Source organism: Anomalospiza imberbis, chromosome 10 (assembly GCF_031753505.1).
Source record: "Anomalospiza imberbis isolate Cuckoo-Finch-1a 21T00152 chromosome 10, ASM3175350v1, whole genome shotgun sequence".
NCBI classification, from domain to species: Eukaryota; Metazoa; Chordata; class Aves; order Passeriformes; family Viduidae; genus Anomalospiza; species Anomalospiza imberbis.
The window spans coordinates 25,568,181-25,587,568 of record NC_089690.1 but is presented as its reverse complement, the minus strand read 5'-3'; the positions used below and the strand labels follow the sequence as shown (position 1 = coordinate 25,587,568).

Sequence of the window (19,388 nt, the reverse complement as noted above, 5' to 3'; positions counted from 1 at the left end):
TCCTGGATAATTGTACCTGAAACTGAAAGCAAAGACACACACAAAGCTACCATCAGTCTTCTCCAACAAGTCTTGCTTAATTTTTGAGACCAGTTCAAGACCTGGATCCTGTTTTAACATGAAACAGAAAAATCAGTCTTGATCTGCCTCAAAGCTTGATCGGTATCAGCAAACCTTCTCTGAGAAAGAATTTCTACCCTAGGAGATACTCACAGAACAGATATCTCCTTGTAGCCCAGCTACAAAGGCGTAGAACCAGCTGCTTCTGGAAAAGGCCCCTGCTGTGCCCTAGAAAGGGAAAATGCCAGAAGACTTAGGGCATCCCATGTCTTACAGATTTGTGTTACAGGCATGAGACGCTGTTCTGATCAGTGGCTGGGGCAATGCAAAAGTTAAGCAAATTTTGTAATCCCTGCAGTTACTCTTGATTTTCTGCACCTGCAAAAAGATGGGCAGGAATTGCCATTCTTGGGCTAGATACTATGTCAGGGTAAATTTACATTGTTAAACTGAAATAAAGGAAACTGCACTATCTATAGGAGCTTAAAGTCTCTTCCCACATTTCACACCTACAGAAAAGCATCTTTATTTTTGATTTCTCAATTTTGCATGCATGGAGACTGTAAAAGTTTTTTTTCAGTTCTTCTTTTTAGAAAGATCAAATTATTTTCCTCAGTATTTTGTGCATTTAAATAGAAAATTACTATTTACCTAGAAGCTTCCTTGCAAGATTGAAGCAATCTGGTTTAATTTCCACAAGTTTAACACAGTGTTCTCAACTTCTGAACTGTATATGCGTGTACAGAAATGTGAAAATTACACTAGTATCTATATTCTTGAAGTCTTACTGCTTTCCTTTTTCATTACTGAATAAAACAGGCTACAAATCTGGGATACTGTAGTTAATTATGGGAAGTGGTATCAGACTTCCTCCATCTTAACTGCATTTAAAATGTCAGTAACTATTTTAGGTGCAATAGCCTAAAAGCCTAGCCTAGCTCATAAACCCAGAAGAGGTATGAAAACGTGCTTTTGCAGTCCCCTGAAAAGTAATTTTTACAACTGTGTATTTGCAAGGAGTTCACAAAACTAGCAATGCATTTATTTTTCAAATGAATTGTCCATAGCCTGAAGAATAATTCAAACAGGTGCTAATTAGGTGTACAGAAAGGCCACTGAGGACAATTTATATATCCTTCTGCAAGAGAAAAAAACCTGAATAAATATTAATTGCTTATAATATACAACTAATTATTTTTAAGATGGCACTAAATTAACTGCAAATATTATAATTATGAAGTACTGGGTAATTTACTGAAGATTAATTGAAATGATTAAGTGCAAACAGCATAATTTTGCATTTTCTACGTGGAAAAAAAGAGACCAACGTGGTTGTTAGTGGGTATTTCATGAAGCACTTCAAGCACATTTTGAGAGCGCCACTGGCCTCTCTTTGATGTGCTCTTCTCCTGGAAAGGTATTCTAGGATTTCCATGGGGGTAAATCCTTGTAGTGTTGGTAATGACCAGAATGCCTAAACCAGTCTATTTTAAGGACAGTGACTTGGAGTGACACAAAAATATTGCATTATGGTCTGTCCAGCAGTCTCTTCTCAAAGCTACAGCAGCTGCAACTGCTTCCTGAGTAAGGACTGAAGCAGCTGCACGTGCAGTTGGAATGCATTCCTTGCAACGGGCAAAAGGACATCCACTGCAAGCAAGGTACTGGAAATATTACTGTGCATAACAGTTTTAATTCACTTTGCTGATTCAGTACCAGCTTCCTGCATGCAGGCTTCCTGCTGTGCTGTGTGAAGGTGCAATGGTGATGTACCTGGAGAAGGGAGAGGGACTCGAAAAATTGTTCTAGTCCATGGGTGATTTCTTTCCTAAGGGTATTCCCCATGTTAAATGCAGGACCTTTTTCTGAATTTATTCTCTATTTATTACAATCTCTTACCCAGTATTTTTTTTTTTGATGGCTTAATATTTAATACGATTCAAATGCAGTTATTTAGAGAGTGACAATGGAACACAGAAGAGAATTCAGTGTTGAGAATAGTTCTAGACTTCCGAGGCAATGGGAGGACGATAAACTTGCGTTCTTTTTGAGTAACACATATCAGAGCAGTAATGACATTGACTGGAAGATGTTTCACTTGTCAGTGACACATATGCCACATGTCATTACAAGAAGCACAGAGAGCAGTGAAATGCTATAAATGAAAACAAATGCTTTGTACTTATGGCTAGTTGTAACATAAAGCACTTACAATGTGCAAGACAATGTCTCCTACAGAGGAGACATGAGGAAAGCATGTATCAACTGATTTCCCCTTTAAAATGGGTAGACTGCTTATCAATTTTCAATAAAAAGCTGGAATCCCTCTGATGGCATGCTAACTAGGAAATTTTGACTGTAAACTCTGTTTAATGTGAAGAGTTCCATTCAGGAATGTAGGAACTTTCTGGATTTTTTGTCCTACTCAGTATCTCACTTCAATGTATGTTTCAGCTCCTTTCACTTGAGTAGACCTTGCTTAAACCTAATAATGTGCAATACTGAAAATCTCAGTAAATATGGGCAAAAAAGGCTTGACTAATATTAAAATCAGGTCTATACACAACATCCATTAGGACAACATGAAAAAGACTCATACAGGATAAGAGAGTCAAATTTTAATTTTCTCTGTATGTTGCAGTCTTGGTCTCAAAAGGGAATAGGTCCATTTTAAACACAGATCTGATATAAGAGATCAGAGAGACGTGAATCTCACAGCCAGATACCCACACACAGAGCCTCTGAAGTCAATGCAGCTGGACAATTCTATTTGTGTGCCCTTATCAAGCTCTGACAGACATTTTTACCTCAAAAGGTTCATTACTGAGAGATCAGAATCACGGTTCCTTATGCAATCATGAAGCTGCACTAGAAGAGAGGGCACAGCACTGGCGATGTGCAAGCCAGAAAAAAGTGTGAGAGGCCAGACTGTGTAAAAGCATCTAAACTGCAAAAAAAGTCCAATTCCTAGCAGGTGGCTGTGAAGTTGTCTGAAAGTGCAGTCTCTTGATTCTCTGCTGCTCTTTGCCTGGCCAGTCTCCAAGAGATGATTTGGAGAGGTGTAAAAGCTGCTTGAAATTAGCTGAGAACACTGGGCTCAGGGCTCAGAGCAGCCAGCTGGAGGCTGCCATGCCCTGGCACCCTGCAGCCACCCACGCCTCTGCCCACCCCTGCTCATCCTTCCCTGGCACTTTCACAGCCAGGAAGGGGACTGGGGACACACAGACCTGAGCCTCTTACAGGAACACAGAGCCTGAAGAGCAGTGAAACACTGAGAACTGACACTGTGCCCATGGCAGCTTTGTCTGATTTGGTAAAAAGCCTGCATCACTACCAACAGAAAATTGTACATTGATTTTACTCATAAATGCAGCAGTTACCTTCCAATGCTGGCATTCACAAATGTGGGCACAGCAAAATATTCAACGAAAATCATAGCAAAACAATAAACAATCAGAAAGCAGTGGCTAAATACAATTCGTAACTGTTAGGCATGGCTACAGCAATGTTCTTAGACTGGTACCTTATTTTACACTGAGATTACATAGATAAGTTCAAAAGTATTTTGAATTTAGACTTTGTAATTACATCAAACTAAGACTTTGTAAAGCAGGTATATTATTCATCTGAAAATGAATGCTTGCTTTATCTGACACAGCCATTTTGTTTTACCTCTGTTGGTATAGATGGTTTGTTTGATGGAAAACATTTTGTTTATAAATATGTAAATGCAACTGATCCTGAGGGAAAAAAATATCATAAACCACCAGTAAAAATAAACTGCACTGCCCTTTAAAATGGCACAATTTTTGATGCTCATTGTGAACATATTTCATGCTGGTTTGACCAGTACTTTTCTTATAGTGTAGAAGTGTTTTTGCATGAAATGTATTAATTGATGTAGAGCCCTCTTCCCTCATTCTGCAGCAAGTTGTGTCTATCAAAATATTGGTTGAGTCCAATGAAATGAGTTGATTCTACCTCACCCCACGATTTGAACTTGTTGTGTTTTGTTAAAGAAACTTTTAAGGGGTTGTCTTCTTTAGCTCGAGAGATGAATAAAAATATTTGCCAACCAATCCCCACATCCAAACCCTTGATTTTTCTGAGGTTTCTGTTTAGCAAAATTATGACATTTAGCAATAACAAATAACTCTCTGGGTGAATTATTGCATACTTGCCTCTTGTGGGGTTTCTGCAGCTTCCTCTGCTGCAGCTGAACACGTGGCTGGCGAGATCGCCACTAAAATCTTTTCCAGAACAGACCTCAGAAACACACCTGGCTCTGGCTGATCGAGCTCCCTCTCTGCAGGTGAGAAAAATCTGAAAACTCCTAACTGCACAGCTGACATCCGTCAGGATTGGAGCCCAGCCCTGAAACCTTATCCATAGGAATACTGACGGACACTTTCAGTGCCTGAATGATGACTGAGCACTGTAAGCCTGGAAACAGGAAATCAGTAGTCAGGCTGACAAGCATCAGACAGGAATTGCTCCAGTGAAGCCAGAGTGCTTGGTGGGGCAGGTGGTGAGTGTGAGCACCCAGGGTACGTTTCTGTTTGTGCACAGAGAGCTCCTGTCTGACTCAGCCATCACAGTGCAGGATTCTCTAAGAGTGCCAGGCATTACAGAGTCCTTCCAGTGCACAAATGATGGGACCTGCACACCTCCATAGGTAAAACAGCACTTTTCCAAAGGGCACCGAAAATGAATACAAGAAGCAGCACTTTTAATTATGGTTCCATAGATTGGTGCAGCTCACAAAGCCTGGAAAACACAGGAGAGCCATTTAAATACTTGTGGGAAAACTAATTTTCACTGATTGGACTGGGAAGCACTCCTTGGAGATATTAATATCCTTATTGTTCTGAAAAATTAGAGTTAAAACATAAAATACTTGATGTTAATGTAAGTATCTTCTCCATTTTATTTCCTTGTTTCAATATTACAATTGAATTATCTTTTAGAAAATTTAGCTGCGGCCACTTTAGAGATGCTGCCTTTGCAGCTGGGTGCATCCACAGTTCTGATCATACCTTTATGTCATAAATATGATCTAGGAACCAAAACTGGAAATGAAACTCAAGCCCCACCTTTGCAAACATAATCAGACATGTTCACTGATACTATCTGGAAACATGCAAGTGTAGCGAGCCTTTGTTCACTTTATTGTCTGCTTGTTCTGTACTATTGTCTCCTCCTGTGTGCTGACACCCAGCAGTAATCCTGGCCCATGGCACCTTCTTAGAGTCAGGCTTCTATAATCAAAGTTGCCAATAAAATGCCTGAAACTGGATTGTGAGACACAGGGCTCTTCTTCTGAGTAATCTCAGTGACGGGGTAACGCCAAGTATCAAAGAGATGTTTTACAAAAACCAAAGGCAAGTGTTTTACATTAAATCTTACAAAACTGTACATAAGAATAGTCTACAACATGAAAATGGCCATTAAACGGTTGTAATCGTTATGAAATGTAGTAAATATAACAATTCTAATGCTTCATATACTTATCATATTAATCACTGTATTCATACAGTTGTGTTTGTATACATATATTCCATGGCACTGTAAACAGTTGTTGGAAAACACACATTAACTCTTAACCCATTAGAAGTTATTATAGTACTTTTTCATCCAAAAAGTTAAAATGCATCAATGTATCGACTTAAAAAAAATAGCCTTGTAATATAATGCACATTTGACATTTTCTAGGGTAGCAATCAAGATGAAGCGTAACAGAGAATGTTCTAGATTTCAGAATGTTTTACATTTACACCTAACGTGATACAAAATTTTTAACATTTTTAAATGTAATTAAATAATACACAGTTTATGAAACAGTTGATTTCAGAGATCCATAATGCACAAAATCTAGTTAGTGTCTAATGGGAGTTCCCAATAATTTATATCTCTGGGACCTTTATGGAAAACTTAAGTTGGTTGCTATGTAACATCTCATAGGCAAAGTAAGTTTGAACTGAATTATCTTTTTTTTTTTTTTTTTTTTTTTTCTGTACAGAGCTGCATTCAAGTGGATAAAACATTATTATGTTTATTTATGTTTCCCTTTGCTGGACATTCATCCAATAAGCCTTGAGCATATGCTTAAGCATCTGGTAATGACATTTTGTGGGGCAGGGAAATTCACTATCTATGTCTCTCAGTAAACAAAGTGGTTCTATTTTTTTCCACAGTTAAGGCAACTATACTGATAGATTAGACACACCATATGTTTTTATGTTGCTTCCTACAATCTAAACAATAAGAGTGAAAAGAAGTTTCGAACATGCTTTGATCTTCTTGACCACTCAGGAATTTCATCAAGCTGGTACAGAGCACTTCACCCTACAGGGGAGCGACCTGGTACCTGGGCTGGTGGGAGGAGTCCCTGCCCGTGGCAGCGGGGCTGCGACTCGATAATCTTTAAGGTCCATCCCAACCCCATAACATTCTATCATTCTGTGAACTGCAGCACGGCTTGTTAGCTCTTCACTTAAAAAAACCAAAGTATGGATTGCCTTGAATTTGAAGACTGACCATTCATATAACTTACCAGAAAAAATTAAACAAATAATCAACAGCCAGTCAGATTCTTGCAAACAAAACTGATAAAAACAGTAACACACACATACACAATTTCTGTGTTGTCAGTTATTTCTACCCCATAACTTAAGCTACACAGACCCTTGTGATCATCCTCGCTGTACCTTGGGTGGGCTTTGCCAAAAGCTATCTTCAGACATTGAAAGTGATGACACTTGGTATCTGCCAACTTCAGCATTTCACTTCTTATTTATCCTAACAAATCCCATCAACTAGAGAGCCATTTCCATTTGTTTCCAGTCGGGTAAGGCTGCAGGTATCAATGACAGTGAAGAGGAGCACTAGCACAGCATCTGCAGGGCAATGCAGCTACAGGGGACAGTGCCACAGAACTGCTAGTGCTGCCAGAATAGCAAGGGGGGGACTCAGGGCTGGGCTGCTCCCATTGCCAGTTACACTGTGTTTGGAGGATGACTTGACAGTGCTTGTGGTGGTTGTGGTGTCAATCTTTTTCATGGTTGGTTTTGGTTCATTTCTGTTTTCTGGATGGGCTTTCTTGTCCTTGAGTATATCTGAAAACATAAAAGTAAACATGAGATTAATCACACCTCTTTTAAATAGTGCTTGAACATATTTAAATATTGCTGGAACGTGGTGTACGCTCACTCTGAATAACTGAGACATGGATGGAGACTGATGGGGCACTTGCCCTGATGTCTTAGTTGGGCTCAGCGTGGCTGCTCTGTCCTCAGCACTCACTGTTTTGCTCAACAAGTCTCCTCTGCCCACCTGGTGGCTTCTCACAGACACAGCCTGAGCAGAATAAACAGGTATTCTGCATTGCAGTGGCTGGACTCAGAACCTGATCTCTCTCACAGAAAGTACCTTCCGTTTCCCCTGGGCTGGGAACTAGCTCATGCTTTAAAATGTGGAGTTAGGACTGAGTGGTTTTGCAACACGTCACAGTGAAACACCCTCCAGGCTGGTGGGTTGCTACAGGAGACTGGATATTGACTTAACAGAATCCCAGAATGGTTTGGGTAGGAAGGGACCTTAAAGATCACCTTGTTCACCCCCCTGCCATGGGCAGGGACACCTTGCACTGTCCCAGGTTGCCCCAGGCCCTGTCCAGCCTGGCCTGGGACACTTGCAGGGATGGGGCAGCCACAGCTTCCATGGGCAACCTGTGCCAGGGTGTCACCACCCTCTGAGTACAGAACTTCTTCCTGATATCTAACCTAAATCTCTCCTCTTTTCATTTAAAATCACTGCTCCTCATCCTTTTCACTGTCTGCCTGTGTAAAGGGTCACTCTCCCCCCTTTTTGTAAGGCTCATTTAAGCACTGGAAGGCTTCTCCCTCCAGATGCATTTTGAGGCAATGCCATGTATTTTCATATGGAGAAAATAATAAATCTTTGGTTATGAAGACATTTCCAAGCTATTTGCAAATATTACTGAGACCATATTGCCCTTAAACCCTCTCATGGGCATTGTGGAGAAAAAACAAACAAACAAACAAAAAGACTGTTTCATCTGCTGAAGGGATGATGATTTTATAATCAATCTCTAAAAGCATACCTGAGTGCACAGAAAGAACAAATGCCTACCTGGAAGAATTTATAATTAACAATAAATGTTCAGGTCCAAGTTTAAAGGATTTGTGATACTAATGAATGCAGTGCACATACTAAAGAAAGCAAAAGGCATGGATTTGTAATGCAGATGAAACATCAGTCCAATCTTAAAATGAAAACTCTGAATCACAGAAGCAAGTTCCTGGCAGAAACTGGAAAGATGGAAAGTATTCCAGAAATGTAAATGCAATCTGAGATCATTGTCTGCATGTCAGTAGTTCTGAACAACCATCAATAAATTCACTTGATACTAAAAATGAGCTATTGTATTGGGAAAGCACACATTGTTCTTTTGCCAGAATAAACTGTAAAAGAAATGCAATGAATTCCTCCATTTTACCATAATATCAACATAAATCCCAGAGGAATGTGTGATTCCTGCACCTGACTCAAGAGGAGGGACTGCAGTGATGGGACAGCAGCTGGCAAGGCATACTATGGGAAAAGGGTATTCTGACATTGTGCTTGAAATTCCTTATGGCAAAGTGCAGGCAGAGCTCCTGTGATTCCAACTTGCAGTGGAGCTCACAGAAAGGAGGGGGAGAAAAAGCATGCTCAAAATGTTGAGAAAATATCAGTATTCTGAGGACATTTAAAGAAAAATGGACAACCTTCAGACTGTCATTAAAGTAAATTAAGAATAAATCATGGAAATAGGTGTGTTCTGACACTGCCTCGAGTCCTTTCCATCACTGTCACTCTCCTTTGCAACTGCAGTAGAGGCACTATTTCTCTGCTGCCTCTTATATCATCCCAGCCTGCTGACTTCAGCTCTCTGGGGCCAGCTGATTAAATTAAGACCTCACTCAGGTAAATCTATTCCCCTCTTTCAGCTGGCCATGTCCAGCATTGTAACTTGATTGGCATCTATAAATCGGGCAGACTGAAATGTATTAATTCGTTTATTTTCTTACTATTGACTTTAACAAAAATCTAGGGTAAGATTTAATGCTATCAGAGAGACTGTTGGTTTTTAAAAGCTTTCCTCTCAGCCACTGCTTAATGCACTACATAACAAGCGTTAAATAATACATTAGAAAATTCTGCCTTTATCCTTTCCAGGGAAGGACTCCATTCTGAATTCTCTCTCTGTCTTCACAGCAAAGGATCTTCCGATGCTATTCATGGCCAATTCTAATTCGGGATCTAATTGTGCAAAATTTGCATTTTATTTATAGTGCTCTGTTTTCTTCTTTCTTAAAAATAAATAAAAATAGCTTAACTTTCATTTCAGTTCAAAATCTTTTTCAATCCTATATTTGGTTTATAAGGCAAAATTTCAGCAGTATAAAGACTTCCCATTTTATTCCAGTTTCCTCAGAGTTTCTGTTGCTTACTCACTCCACGATTTTGGCTGAGAGACTCTGAGTTAAATGAGTTTTTCCCTCTTAAATCTTTTCCTCTGAGTCAGAGATGGTTATGTTCAGTCTACTACTGACATTCAAAAGGCAAAAAAGTACCGATAATGCTAGGAAAGAAAAAAGTGTTAGTGTGAAGACTAGCACAGAAATGGAACTTCAGTCTCAACAGAGCAAACCCCAGATGTTCAGCACCCATGAATCCAGCCCCCGGAGTATGACTTCATAAAACCAACCCACCAAACCCCACAGCTTTGGTTTGTTCTCCTATTTACCTTCTGAATTTTAAAGGCTTTTTGGTTGCCCATTAGAAGCTTTCTCCATTGCTGGAAACTTCCTTCCACCATCAGTCCCTCTCTCTGTTCCAGCAATGGAGTGGCTGAACTCTCTGAAGGCTCCAGCTCACCTCAGCCTGACAATGGGATGGCCTTTGGACCCTGGCATAAGAATATTGTTCTGTGCCGTTTCTTATCACTGCACCACGGTGGTGATACAGCCACTGCATTAGTGGCTGTGCTGTTCCCTCATCCAGCTCACAGTGAGGATATTCAAATCCTGCCAAAAAGGGTGCTTAGTGAAGGCAGCTGCCTGCCAAAGCAGCCTTTCTGAGCAGCCTTTCGGGACTCCTGCCGAGGACAGGGTCTGCTGGGGTCACTGAAGATGGCTCAGAGTTCCTCCAGGCCCTGTGATTACAGCTCAGTTAGTCCAGGGGATTGAGTCCACTTCCTTAGCTGAACCCTCATCTGTGTTAACTGCTGCTAAACTCACATCTTGACAGTATAAACAAAACACAGAATGAGAATTACTTGACCTCGCTGTTGAGAGTGTTCAGGATTATCTTCACCTCCGAGGTGTAACCACAGATTGCTGCCCAGCGACGCACACGCTGCTCCGACGGCACCGAGCTACTCATAAATACCTCTATGGATCAATACTATTCCTCAGAGAGACCAGCTTAGGATGACAGGAGAACCAAAACTGCCACTGACATCTAGTTCAGGAACAGGAAACCTCCCCTCTAGTGAGGGCTGACTATGCCTTTCAAATGCAGTGAGCCACATGCTAAAGTACACCTGCATCAGAGGCAGTGAAGATGCTGGGGCAAAACAATGCCATTACAATTTTTTTAGGCTATTACCAGGTCATCAGACAGAAGTTCAAGTCATATTGACACCCAAGCTGTCAGCTCCCCCTTCCTAGGCCAAATAATTTTCAGTTTGCTACTGCTAGGGATTATCAAAGATATAACTATTTACTGTGTTCTTGCATGCTATTGCTCTCTAATGGGTGGTATCAGCAGCATCTGCTTTAATCTGTTCATTTTTCTTACTGTCCTGCCAAGGGATGAACAAGTTCAGCTACTTAACAGAAACCTCGTTCCATTTTTGTCCTTCTCTTGATCTCATTTGAGCTCAGTCCTTTTTCTGTGATGGTAACTGATGACCTCTGCTCGTCAGGCACTGCACTCGTGACTGCCCAACAGCCCGAGTGCCTCTAAGGCTGCAGATCCTCTCATCAGACAGGGGTACAGCCCCTGTGAGGGGAGAGGGGAAAAAACCAGACAGAGAGATTTGCCAGACCAGTCCTGTAAATGTTAATTACAGCAGCCTGGTTTCTAATGGAGTGGGGCACTGACAGCAGAGAATCCATGCTCATCAATCCACCATGGGGATTCTGGACACGTTTCCATCAGTTTTAACCTGGAGCTGCTAGAGAGAACTTTCAACCCAGCCACCTGGGGAGACAAAAGAAGCAGAGATTGTTTATTTCTGCTTTCCCCACGTTAAATCCATCAAGTCAGACTATTTCTAGACTCTTCTTTTCTTGTCCATTTCTTTCTGGACTTTCATGCAAACACTGTGCTTTGGAAAGACAGACTGTCAGCATCTACAGTAGCAAATTAATGCCTTGGTCATGAATGCCTCATCATGGGCGTAATGACACTCATAATACAGGTCTGAAGTGAACTGGTCAGCACCTGCTGTTACTCCCCACGTTGGAGCTCAGTTGCCTGATAAATTTCCCTTCGATCACGGGCTTGGGTTTGGCTGACAGCTTCATAAGAAATTAAAGCTAGGTGCAACTTGGTGGAACAGGCTCTTAAATTACAGTAGATGCTGCAGTGTTATTATTAGCTTTTTATCACCTCGGGTAGCAAAAGCTGAAATTACTTTTACATATTCAAAGGAAGAAGCTCTGAAATTGCAAAACAATGCTGTCGCCATAAAATGTACCAACTATTTCCAAATAATCCATTATCTTGACATTAAGACCAGCAGTAATTATTTCCAGTTACAGCTGCAGCAGACAAATGGAAACAGGAATGCTGTGGAAATGGGAATGTGAGAACTCCTAAAGTATGATAACTCGTGATGCAATTCTCCAAATTCTGGAGTCTGTTGTTTTGGTCTGTATAATACCAGTCAGTGAAAGGTGGGTGCAATGTATGCTTTGTGGAGCCAGGAGAAGGGAGCAATGAACAGCTCTGTATGTACTGTTCTACCATTTTCTATTTCAGCCTGAGAACGTGGTGTCCAGAGAAGCCTTTTCCCCACATACCTTTACATGGAAACCTGGTGTTAGGAGATAAAAAAAAATCTTTAATCAGAAAAACAAAGAACTCCAGGAGTTTTAAGTGCATAGACCACTCTCCCCACTGAATTCCTGAGTGGTGTTAGGTTCAGGCCAGCCCTTCCAAATGACCTGTGGGACAAGATTATGGGGGTGAGCTGATGTGTCCCAGTTCAATTCTGAGAGCTTTCCATTTCTCTTTTTAAGAACTTTCTCTATTTTTAAAGAATGAGTGAGGGGACAATCATAAATTGAGATCAGGATTATCTATGTTTTAATTTTATATTAAGCTCTGTGTGATCTTTGGCAGATTGCCATTCCCTGTGAACCAGTGAGAGAACTACTTTATTTCCCGCACATTTTGGATGCAAATTCATCCATCTGAGAGCCATACCCACTCTCCAAAAGAAATAATATTGGCTGGAACTTTCAGGAACTAATTCAAATGCAATAAAGAAAAGGCAGGAACAGCCATGAGACAGTTTGAGATGTCAGGTGCCTAGAAGCCACACTTACATGAAATGGCAGCTCCTTCCCCTTTTCCCAAGCAATCTTTCAGTCCATACACATCTGGGTGCCATATACAGGTGTACAGAGAGAGCAGGACGTTATCTCAGCTGTCCTGCTCTAAGGAAACCTGTCACTCTATGTGTTTGGCTGCTGATATACAGTGGCCATAGCAAACCCTGCAGGATTTTCAGGAGCCACAATACAACTGTATTAGTTCTGGGTTTAAAAGTAAACCCGCATGTAGAACTGCTCCTGCCATGGCAGATGTCAAGCAGGAACAATCCATCTTTTCCTTGGGAAGAAATAATCCAACCTAACAAACCTCGTGTGATTCAGCAGTACTTCCATTAATCAATCAGTCATTTGCAAGAAAAGGTTTTGTCATTTTGTTTATATTAATATGGGACTTACTCAAATGCAGACAAGCTGAAAGTATAAGCTTAAAACATGCCAAACATATTTTACATTTCCTGGAAACATCTGCTTTTAGTCTAGTCCTAGGCACATGTTTGTGGTTGCATGTTTAGTTTGCCAGATACCTGGTACGTAGTGCAGCACAGCTGACGTGATATCCTGAAACACAGCATGGACATATCTGTAAAACATGATGTTCCCAGTAAATCTGTGGAACATTGGTTGTAACTTTCGTGTAATAAAAGCAACAACTCAAAAGCCCTGTGACAGCCTTCTGCCTTCACTGTATGGTGCAATTAATTAGCTAAGTTTGGAAATTGTGTACATGCCTCATTGGCACTATCAGGAAGACCGAGAGCGGTCCTGATCCCGCATGCCTCGCATGCTGCAAACTCCTATTTAACTTAATGGCAGTTTGGGGGGATGCGAGGAATGCGGGGCTGACCTTTATGGTTAAAGATGAATGTGAGCTCCAGACTTCAAAGATTAGGTGCCCCTGCCAGTCTGGAGTGTGCAAGTGATCAGCATGCCAAGTGCTGAAGGCATCTGCTAAATATCACGCCACAGCTCAAAGCTGTAATTAAGAAAAATATAAACTGGCTCGAGGAAGAAAAATATTAGTAATAATTGAAAATGCTTTGGCTCTTGCTTTTGTCCTGATGATCTCATTAGTTTTAGTTACAGAAACAGTTCTCACACTGGCTGACGTGGGGCATGCTTTGTTTGTGCTCTCCTTCTACCCACATCTTTCCCAGTTAACTTTTATTGCTCAATACAAAGGTCAAATCGAAGGCTTAATTAAATTGTATGTGGGGAAACTATAAACTTATTTTGGAAGGGAATACAAAAATATTTAAAGCCATCCCAACTCCTCTCCCCCAGACTCTCCTTAATTTCTTGTGAAGAAAAGGAGCATGTGTTATTGGCACACTTTCCCTTAAGAAGAAACTGCACCTTTTCTGGCTTCAAAATTTACATTTTACAAATATCCAACCTTTTTATAACCTGCTAATTGTATTTGCAATTGACATTTGTAATGAGGATTTTAATTTAGCTCTGCTGCTCTAAACACAGAGAACTTCATTTTAACAGGCCTGGATATGATCTTATACTTCAGCAGTGTAAGTTCAACTTACAACCAGGACTGGAAGTTCCCTGAAACTTTGCTTAACTTTAAACAGAATTTGGAGCACCAAGGTAAATACTATTACCCACCTGCTTAAGTTAGGCATGTCTCTCAGCCCTCAGGTCTAGAACTGAAAAGTAGTTCTGAAAACCCTCACAGGTCTACCTAAGCAGCACTGAGAGTTTCTTCATGCCATGAGAAGACAACCACATAGCTTGAGAGTAAGGTCACGTCTGAGTAGGCTACAACCTGTGTACAGCAAGGCCAATCCTCAAGGAATTTCAGGCTTCCTTGTGCCAGAGCTGTGTTCACGCATCAGTGAGGTTCTCAACGCTCCCATTCAGCTGTTGCCCAGCCCTAGGGACAGAAGGATTCTCTGGATCCTTCTCCATCTCCAAAAGCCCTCCACGGTTTGTGTTTGTGCAGCTGGCTGCGCACACGAGCCCTGGGAGCTGTGCTGGAGGTGGAGGATGCTCTGCAGGTCTGCTCTCCTCAGCCAGACCTTGCCAGCACAGGCCTGGGGGATCACACCGTGTGCAGGAGAACAGAGAGGAATCTGCCAGCTGGGGCAGCAGGGACAGGTGATTCCAGGGCTCAGACCCTTCCTGTGAGTGATCTACAAGGCGTGCTTGCACCCAGGTCTCTTGTGCACTGTCCAGGCAGAGGAATTGTGCAGGGAAGGGCATCTCAGCCTGAAGCAGGCTCTGCTTGCACTGCCTGGGTCTACCATGGAAGCAAACTGGCCCAAAATACACTGGAAAGAACTAACCAATGAACTAACAGGGTGTCAGCCAAAAGAGAAGTGACAATAGAAACTGCTCTGTGCCACTGCATGAGATGTGTTCATGCCTCCCCAAGGGGCAGGAGCATGCACTGCTCTCTGCTCAGGAAGCCATCCTCTCACATTTAGCATAGGCAATCTCATACCTGCAAGGAGCGAGCAGGAGAAAATCAGCCACTGCAGAACTCCCCTCCCACCAAAGGGCTGGGACTCAGGGAAGAGCCCTTTCAGCTCAGCAGCCTTTCAAGGGAGGCAGGGAGAATTCAACACAGGCACTGCAGGCGGCTCGGCCAAACCTGGCGTGAATGGACTCACAGCAACCCCAGCATGGCAGCCACAGGAAAATGATCACAAGCATCTCTAAAAGATACCTGAAAGGGTCTTTTCACCCTGCAAGCAGGCTGCTCTCATCATTTCTCATTCATTAAAAGCCAGTCAAATTCCTCCAGTTATTCCCATTGCTCCCTTAGAAACTTGGGCAGATACAATTCCTGCTTTAAGATTCTGGAGTCACCAGATCTCAATGGCAACAGGGAGGGTTTAAAATGCTTTCTGTATTTCTGTCATTTCTTGAGCAGCTACAGCACCTTATACTAAAGATCTCTTAAAGAGGTTCAAATAGGACATATTAATAATAATAATAGATGTTTAATTACAGAATAGACATTGAAAGCACCTCAATCTACATAGCATCTGATTGCTTTTAATCTAGATGATAAAAAGGATTAGTTGTAATGCCAAACAATACTTCTAGTCCTTGTATCAATCAGCAGGATTTTTTTTAAATTGAATCTTTCCAGTATTTAATTTCACTCAGAACCAAAATCAGAAGAAACTGTGGCAAGATATTATCCTGGATGAATGATTTTAGCCTGAACATCAGGAATAGTACAGGAAAACATCGTGGCATTAGGCTTGCTTCAGCTCTGGTATGGGAAGCTTTAATTAGTCTTTCCTCCTGCTCTAGACTGGCAACTGTTCAGCATTGCACATCCTCTATTTCACATTGCTGGTTTATCCGGCCGGCCAGAACCCCAGCTCCATCACAGCTGACAGTTATTGACAGGGAGGATGATTAGAGCCATCACTCTGCTGAGGAGCTGCAGCAGCAAGAACGTGTTTCATGTGAAAATACCAAAGGGTTAAAAGCATTATCTTATTAGTAGCTTGCAGTGAAACTGATGAACTCTTATCACAGTCAGCAGGATGATGAATACCCAAATCAACACAAATGCAAAGGAGATATACAACCAGCTTAAAAAATAAACTTTTCTAATAGAAAGTCTTACAAAATGAAGCCCCATCCATTAGGGTATGCATAAGGCTATGTTCTGTCAGTGCTCAGGCTGTGGGACAAATTAAAGGAAGGAAATTCTTGTCTGGAGCTGGCAATGACCCCTTTCCCTGCTCTGTTTTTGCAAGGGTGTGAACTGCTCCCTCCAATTTTCATGGAGTCACCTACAGCAAAAGCACCAGACTGATTTGAACAAGTCTGCCAACATTGGTACATAACAGACTGAGGGCTACAAATCATCCTCTTTTTTGGGTAACAACACTGCTTAACTTTACCTTGGCCAGGATTCTCTCACTTGGCCAAAAGGAAAAAACATTATTGCCATTAGCCCTCATGGGCTAACCCCCCTGAGGCGTTATCTCCATCATGAGAATGCTTAAAAACACCATTTTGAGAGTGAAAAATCCTGCACTGGAACCCAAAAGTCTGGCTTCTCTCTGCACTGAGGTGCTCAAGCTTGACTGCCCGGGTGACACCAGTGACAAAGCCCAAGGTCCTTCTGCAGGCACCTGTGCATGGACCCAGGCAATCATGCCAAGGAGCTTAGGGCAGGTGGTGGTGAGAAAAAGTGCTTGTTTTTAAGGACAAGGAAGCTGGAGAGCGTGCAAGTGTCAGAGTGTGGCTGGAAGCCACTGTGGAGAGCAGTGGGGACCCCAGATCAGGGAATGCAGTGGGCTTTGATGAACATGAAGGACCATCTTTGCTGCTTCCATGCACAGAACTGGCGTGAACATACACAGAACACTTCTCAGGTGACTGAGCAGGTGGCTTGACCTCTGTGTGTTTCCAGCCAGCCAAGGAAGCTTTGACAGGCCCTCAGCCTGCTCTGCAATGTATCAGTTATATATTTTTTCTTTATTGCCACTTCCTGTCACAGGAGCTCCAATAAAGGGAAAAGCCCACTGGAGGTTCACGAGAGCTGACACCGTGTGCTGCGATGGATCTGTTGGCACTGCTGTGGTCTGTTATGCAAATACACATCAGTGGACTTTGTACAATATAAATTATGCAAATACCCATGCAGAGACTCTTCAAAATGCAGATTACTTGCCTGATGTTTGGAGACAATAATTAAGATCTCTGATGTGAACCTGTAGTTGGGATTGCTGTGCAACTTGGGCCAGCCTGTGGATGTCTACGCCTAGCCAACCTCATTTCACATGCAGATTCCATCTTGGTAAGAAGAAATTTGCAGTCAAAGTTGACTGTGTCATAATCTGCTTAAGCCACATATCACTGACACCACAGGTTATAAGATATCCTTGAATTTACAACTGCAGAAGGGCTCCATAAGATCCCTTAGGATCCTATGGAATTTAGGTATACACTTGCTCATTTAGGATTATGAAGGGTTTTCCTTTTTAATTAAGAATTTGAATTTTACTTTGACGCACGCCAAACATCATGCATGAGGGCAGGTGGCTCATCCTTCTGTGGGGGCAAGGATTGGAGTTCTCCAGGGGCTTCTCCACCCCTGCAGTCTGCTCCTGGCCTTGGCTGAGACCTGAGCCATAACCAGCACAGACAAACTGACTTTGGGCTGGACCATGAGCTCAGGTCACCAGTCTGACAGAGCAGGTAGGGTCTGCTCCTCAGGGCTCCCACTCAGGAACCAGCTCAAGAAATGTGGGGTTTAACCCCAGCTGGCAGCTGAGTGCCACACAGCTGCTGGCTCACTCCCCTGTCACTATCTCTGAGGGCAGGAGAATCAAACAAAAAAAATCTAAAAAAGTAAACCTAGCAATAACTGCACTGAAAAGCAGGAGGAATAAAACCCAGGAGAAGTCAGTGATGCACTGCACAGCTGCTCAGCACCTACTGGCCACACCCAGCCTGTCCCCAAGCAGGGACCCGTGCCTCCTGGCCAGCTCCTCCCAGTTTGTATACTGGGCATGTGGCATGGAATCTCGTCTGGGCCAGCTCAGGTCAGCTGTCCTGGTCATGCTCCCTCTGCACTTCCCAACTGGCAGAGCATGGGAAACAGAGAAGGCCTTGACTCAGGGTAAGCTCTGCTTAACAATCAAAACATCAGTGCCTTATCAACATTATTCTCATCCTGAATTCAAAACACAGAACGTACTAAGATGAAAATTAACCCTATGCCATCTGAAAACTGGGAGAGCAGTTAGATTTTTTTTTCCCAGAGAACACTAAGAATCTTGGATTGGGCTCAGTAGGCCCATTCCTGTCATCTGACATCTTAGAAAAATCTAGGCCAAGAAATACATCCTTTGCTGGAAAAGAAAACATCACAGACTGTCTACTTGGGTAAATAATTTGGAGAAACTAGGTTTTCAGGAATAGTAAACTGAGCATCTGTTGGACTTCATTAAATTCTTATTTAACTTGAGTCGAGATCAGTGAAATTAACCTTTATACTTCAACTGTGCTCTTCCTGCTTGAAGCAGCTGAATCAAAGCAGCTTACCAAGGGCATCCTCCTGCTTTATAACTTCAAAGAACATTTGTTCAGAGATGGCATGTGAGGATCACAGAACTGCAGCCACATGATGGAGAAAGCACTGCAAACTGAGGTAGCCAGGAAAAAGACCTAATTTAAATTAGAGATCTGAAACAAAGGTTCTTAAAGACTGGTGTGTTACAAAGCAGAGGTAACAATTTCCCAGACAGGCAGAGACAGTGCAAGGTGAATGGAAGTCTTTCTAACCACTGCTGCTGAGTAGCGTTCCCTGAACCACGAACTATAAGAAGAAAAGGAGCTCAGAAGATGATTTGCAACCGTGCAGTTTTCTTTACTGGCCGGTGCAGGCTCCTCAGGACGTGGACAGTAATATCTTTGCACCTACAGTAGTACAGTAGCCAAGGTTGTGATCTTGACTGGGGCATTCATGCACTACTGTCAAATCAAAACTGGGAAGATATAAACAATGGTAAATTAAAGGACAGCAAAGAACAACAGTGGACATTTCAACATTCAATTAAACCTCAACATTTAGTGGTATCCAGAACAGTTACCAAGTGACCAACCATCCATAAAGTTGCAATCAAACCCTAAACTACAAACCCCACAGATCTACAGCCCTCTAGTTACAAACTTGTATTAGAACCATTCAAAATAATTAGAAGGGATAGAACT

At 42.1% G+C, this 19,388-nt stretch overlaps 1 protein-coding gene across 5 annotated transcripts in view; it reads right to left on the bottom strand.

Annotated features, from left to right (window-relative positions):
• Nucleotides 1–4,954: 4,954 nt before the first annotated feature.
• The window catches only part of LOC137480262 (glypican-5-like), a 372,067-nt gene continuing 357,633 nt past the window's right edge, over nucleotides 4,955–19,388 (bottom strand). For all 5 annotated transcript variants that reach the window (XM_068201344.1, XM_068201345.1, XM_068201342.1 and 2 more), the window contains one exon: nucleotides 4,955–7,175. In XM_068201344.1, the coding sequence (XP_068057445.1) occupies nucleotides 6,973–7,175 (203 nt within the window). In that variant the 3' untranslated portion in view covers nucleotides 4,955–6,972. The remainder of the gene's footprint in view (nucleotides 7,176–19,388) is intronic.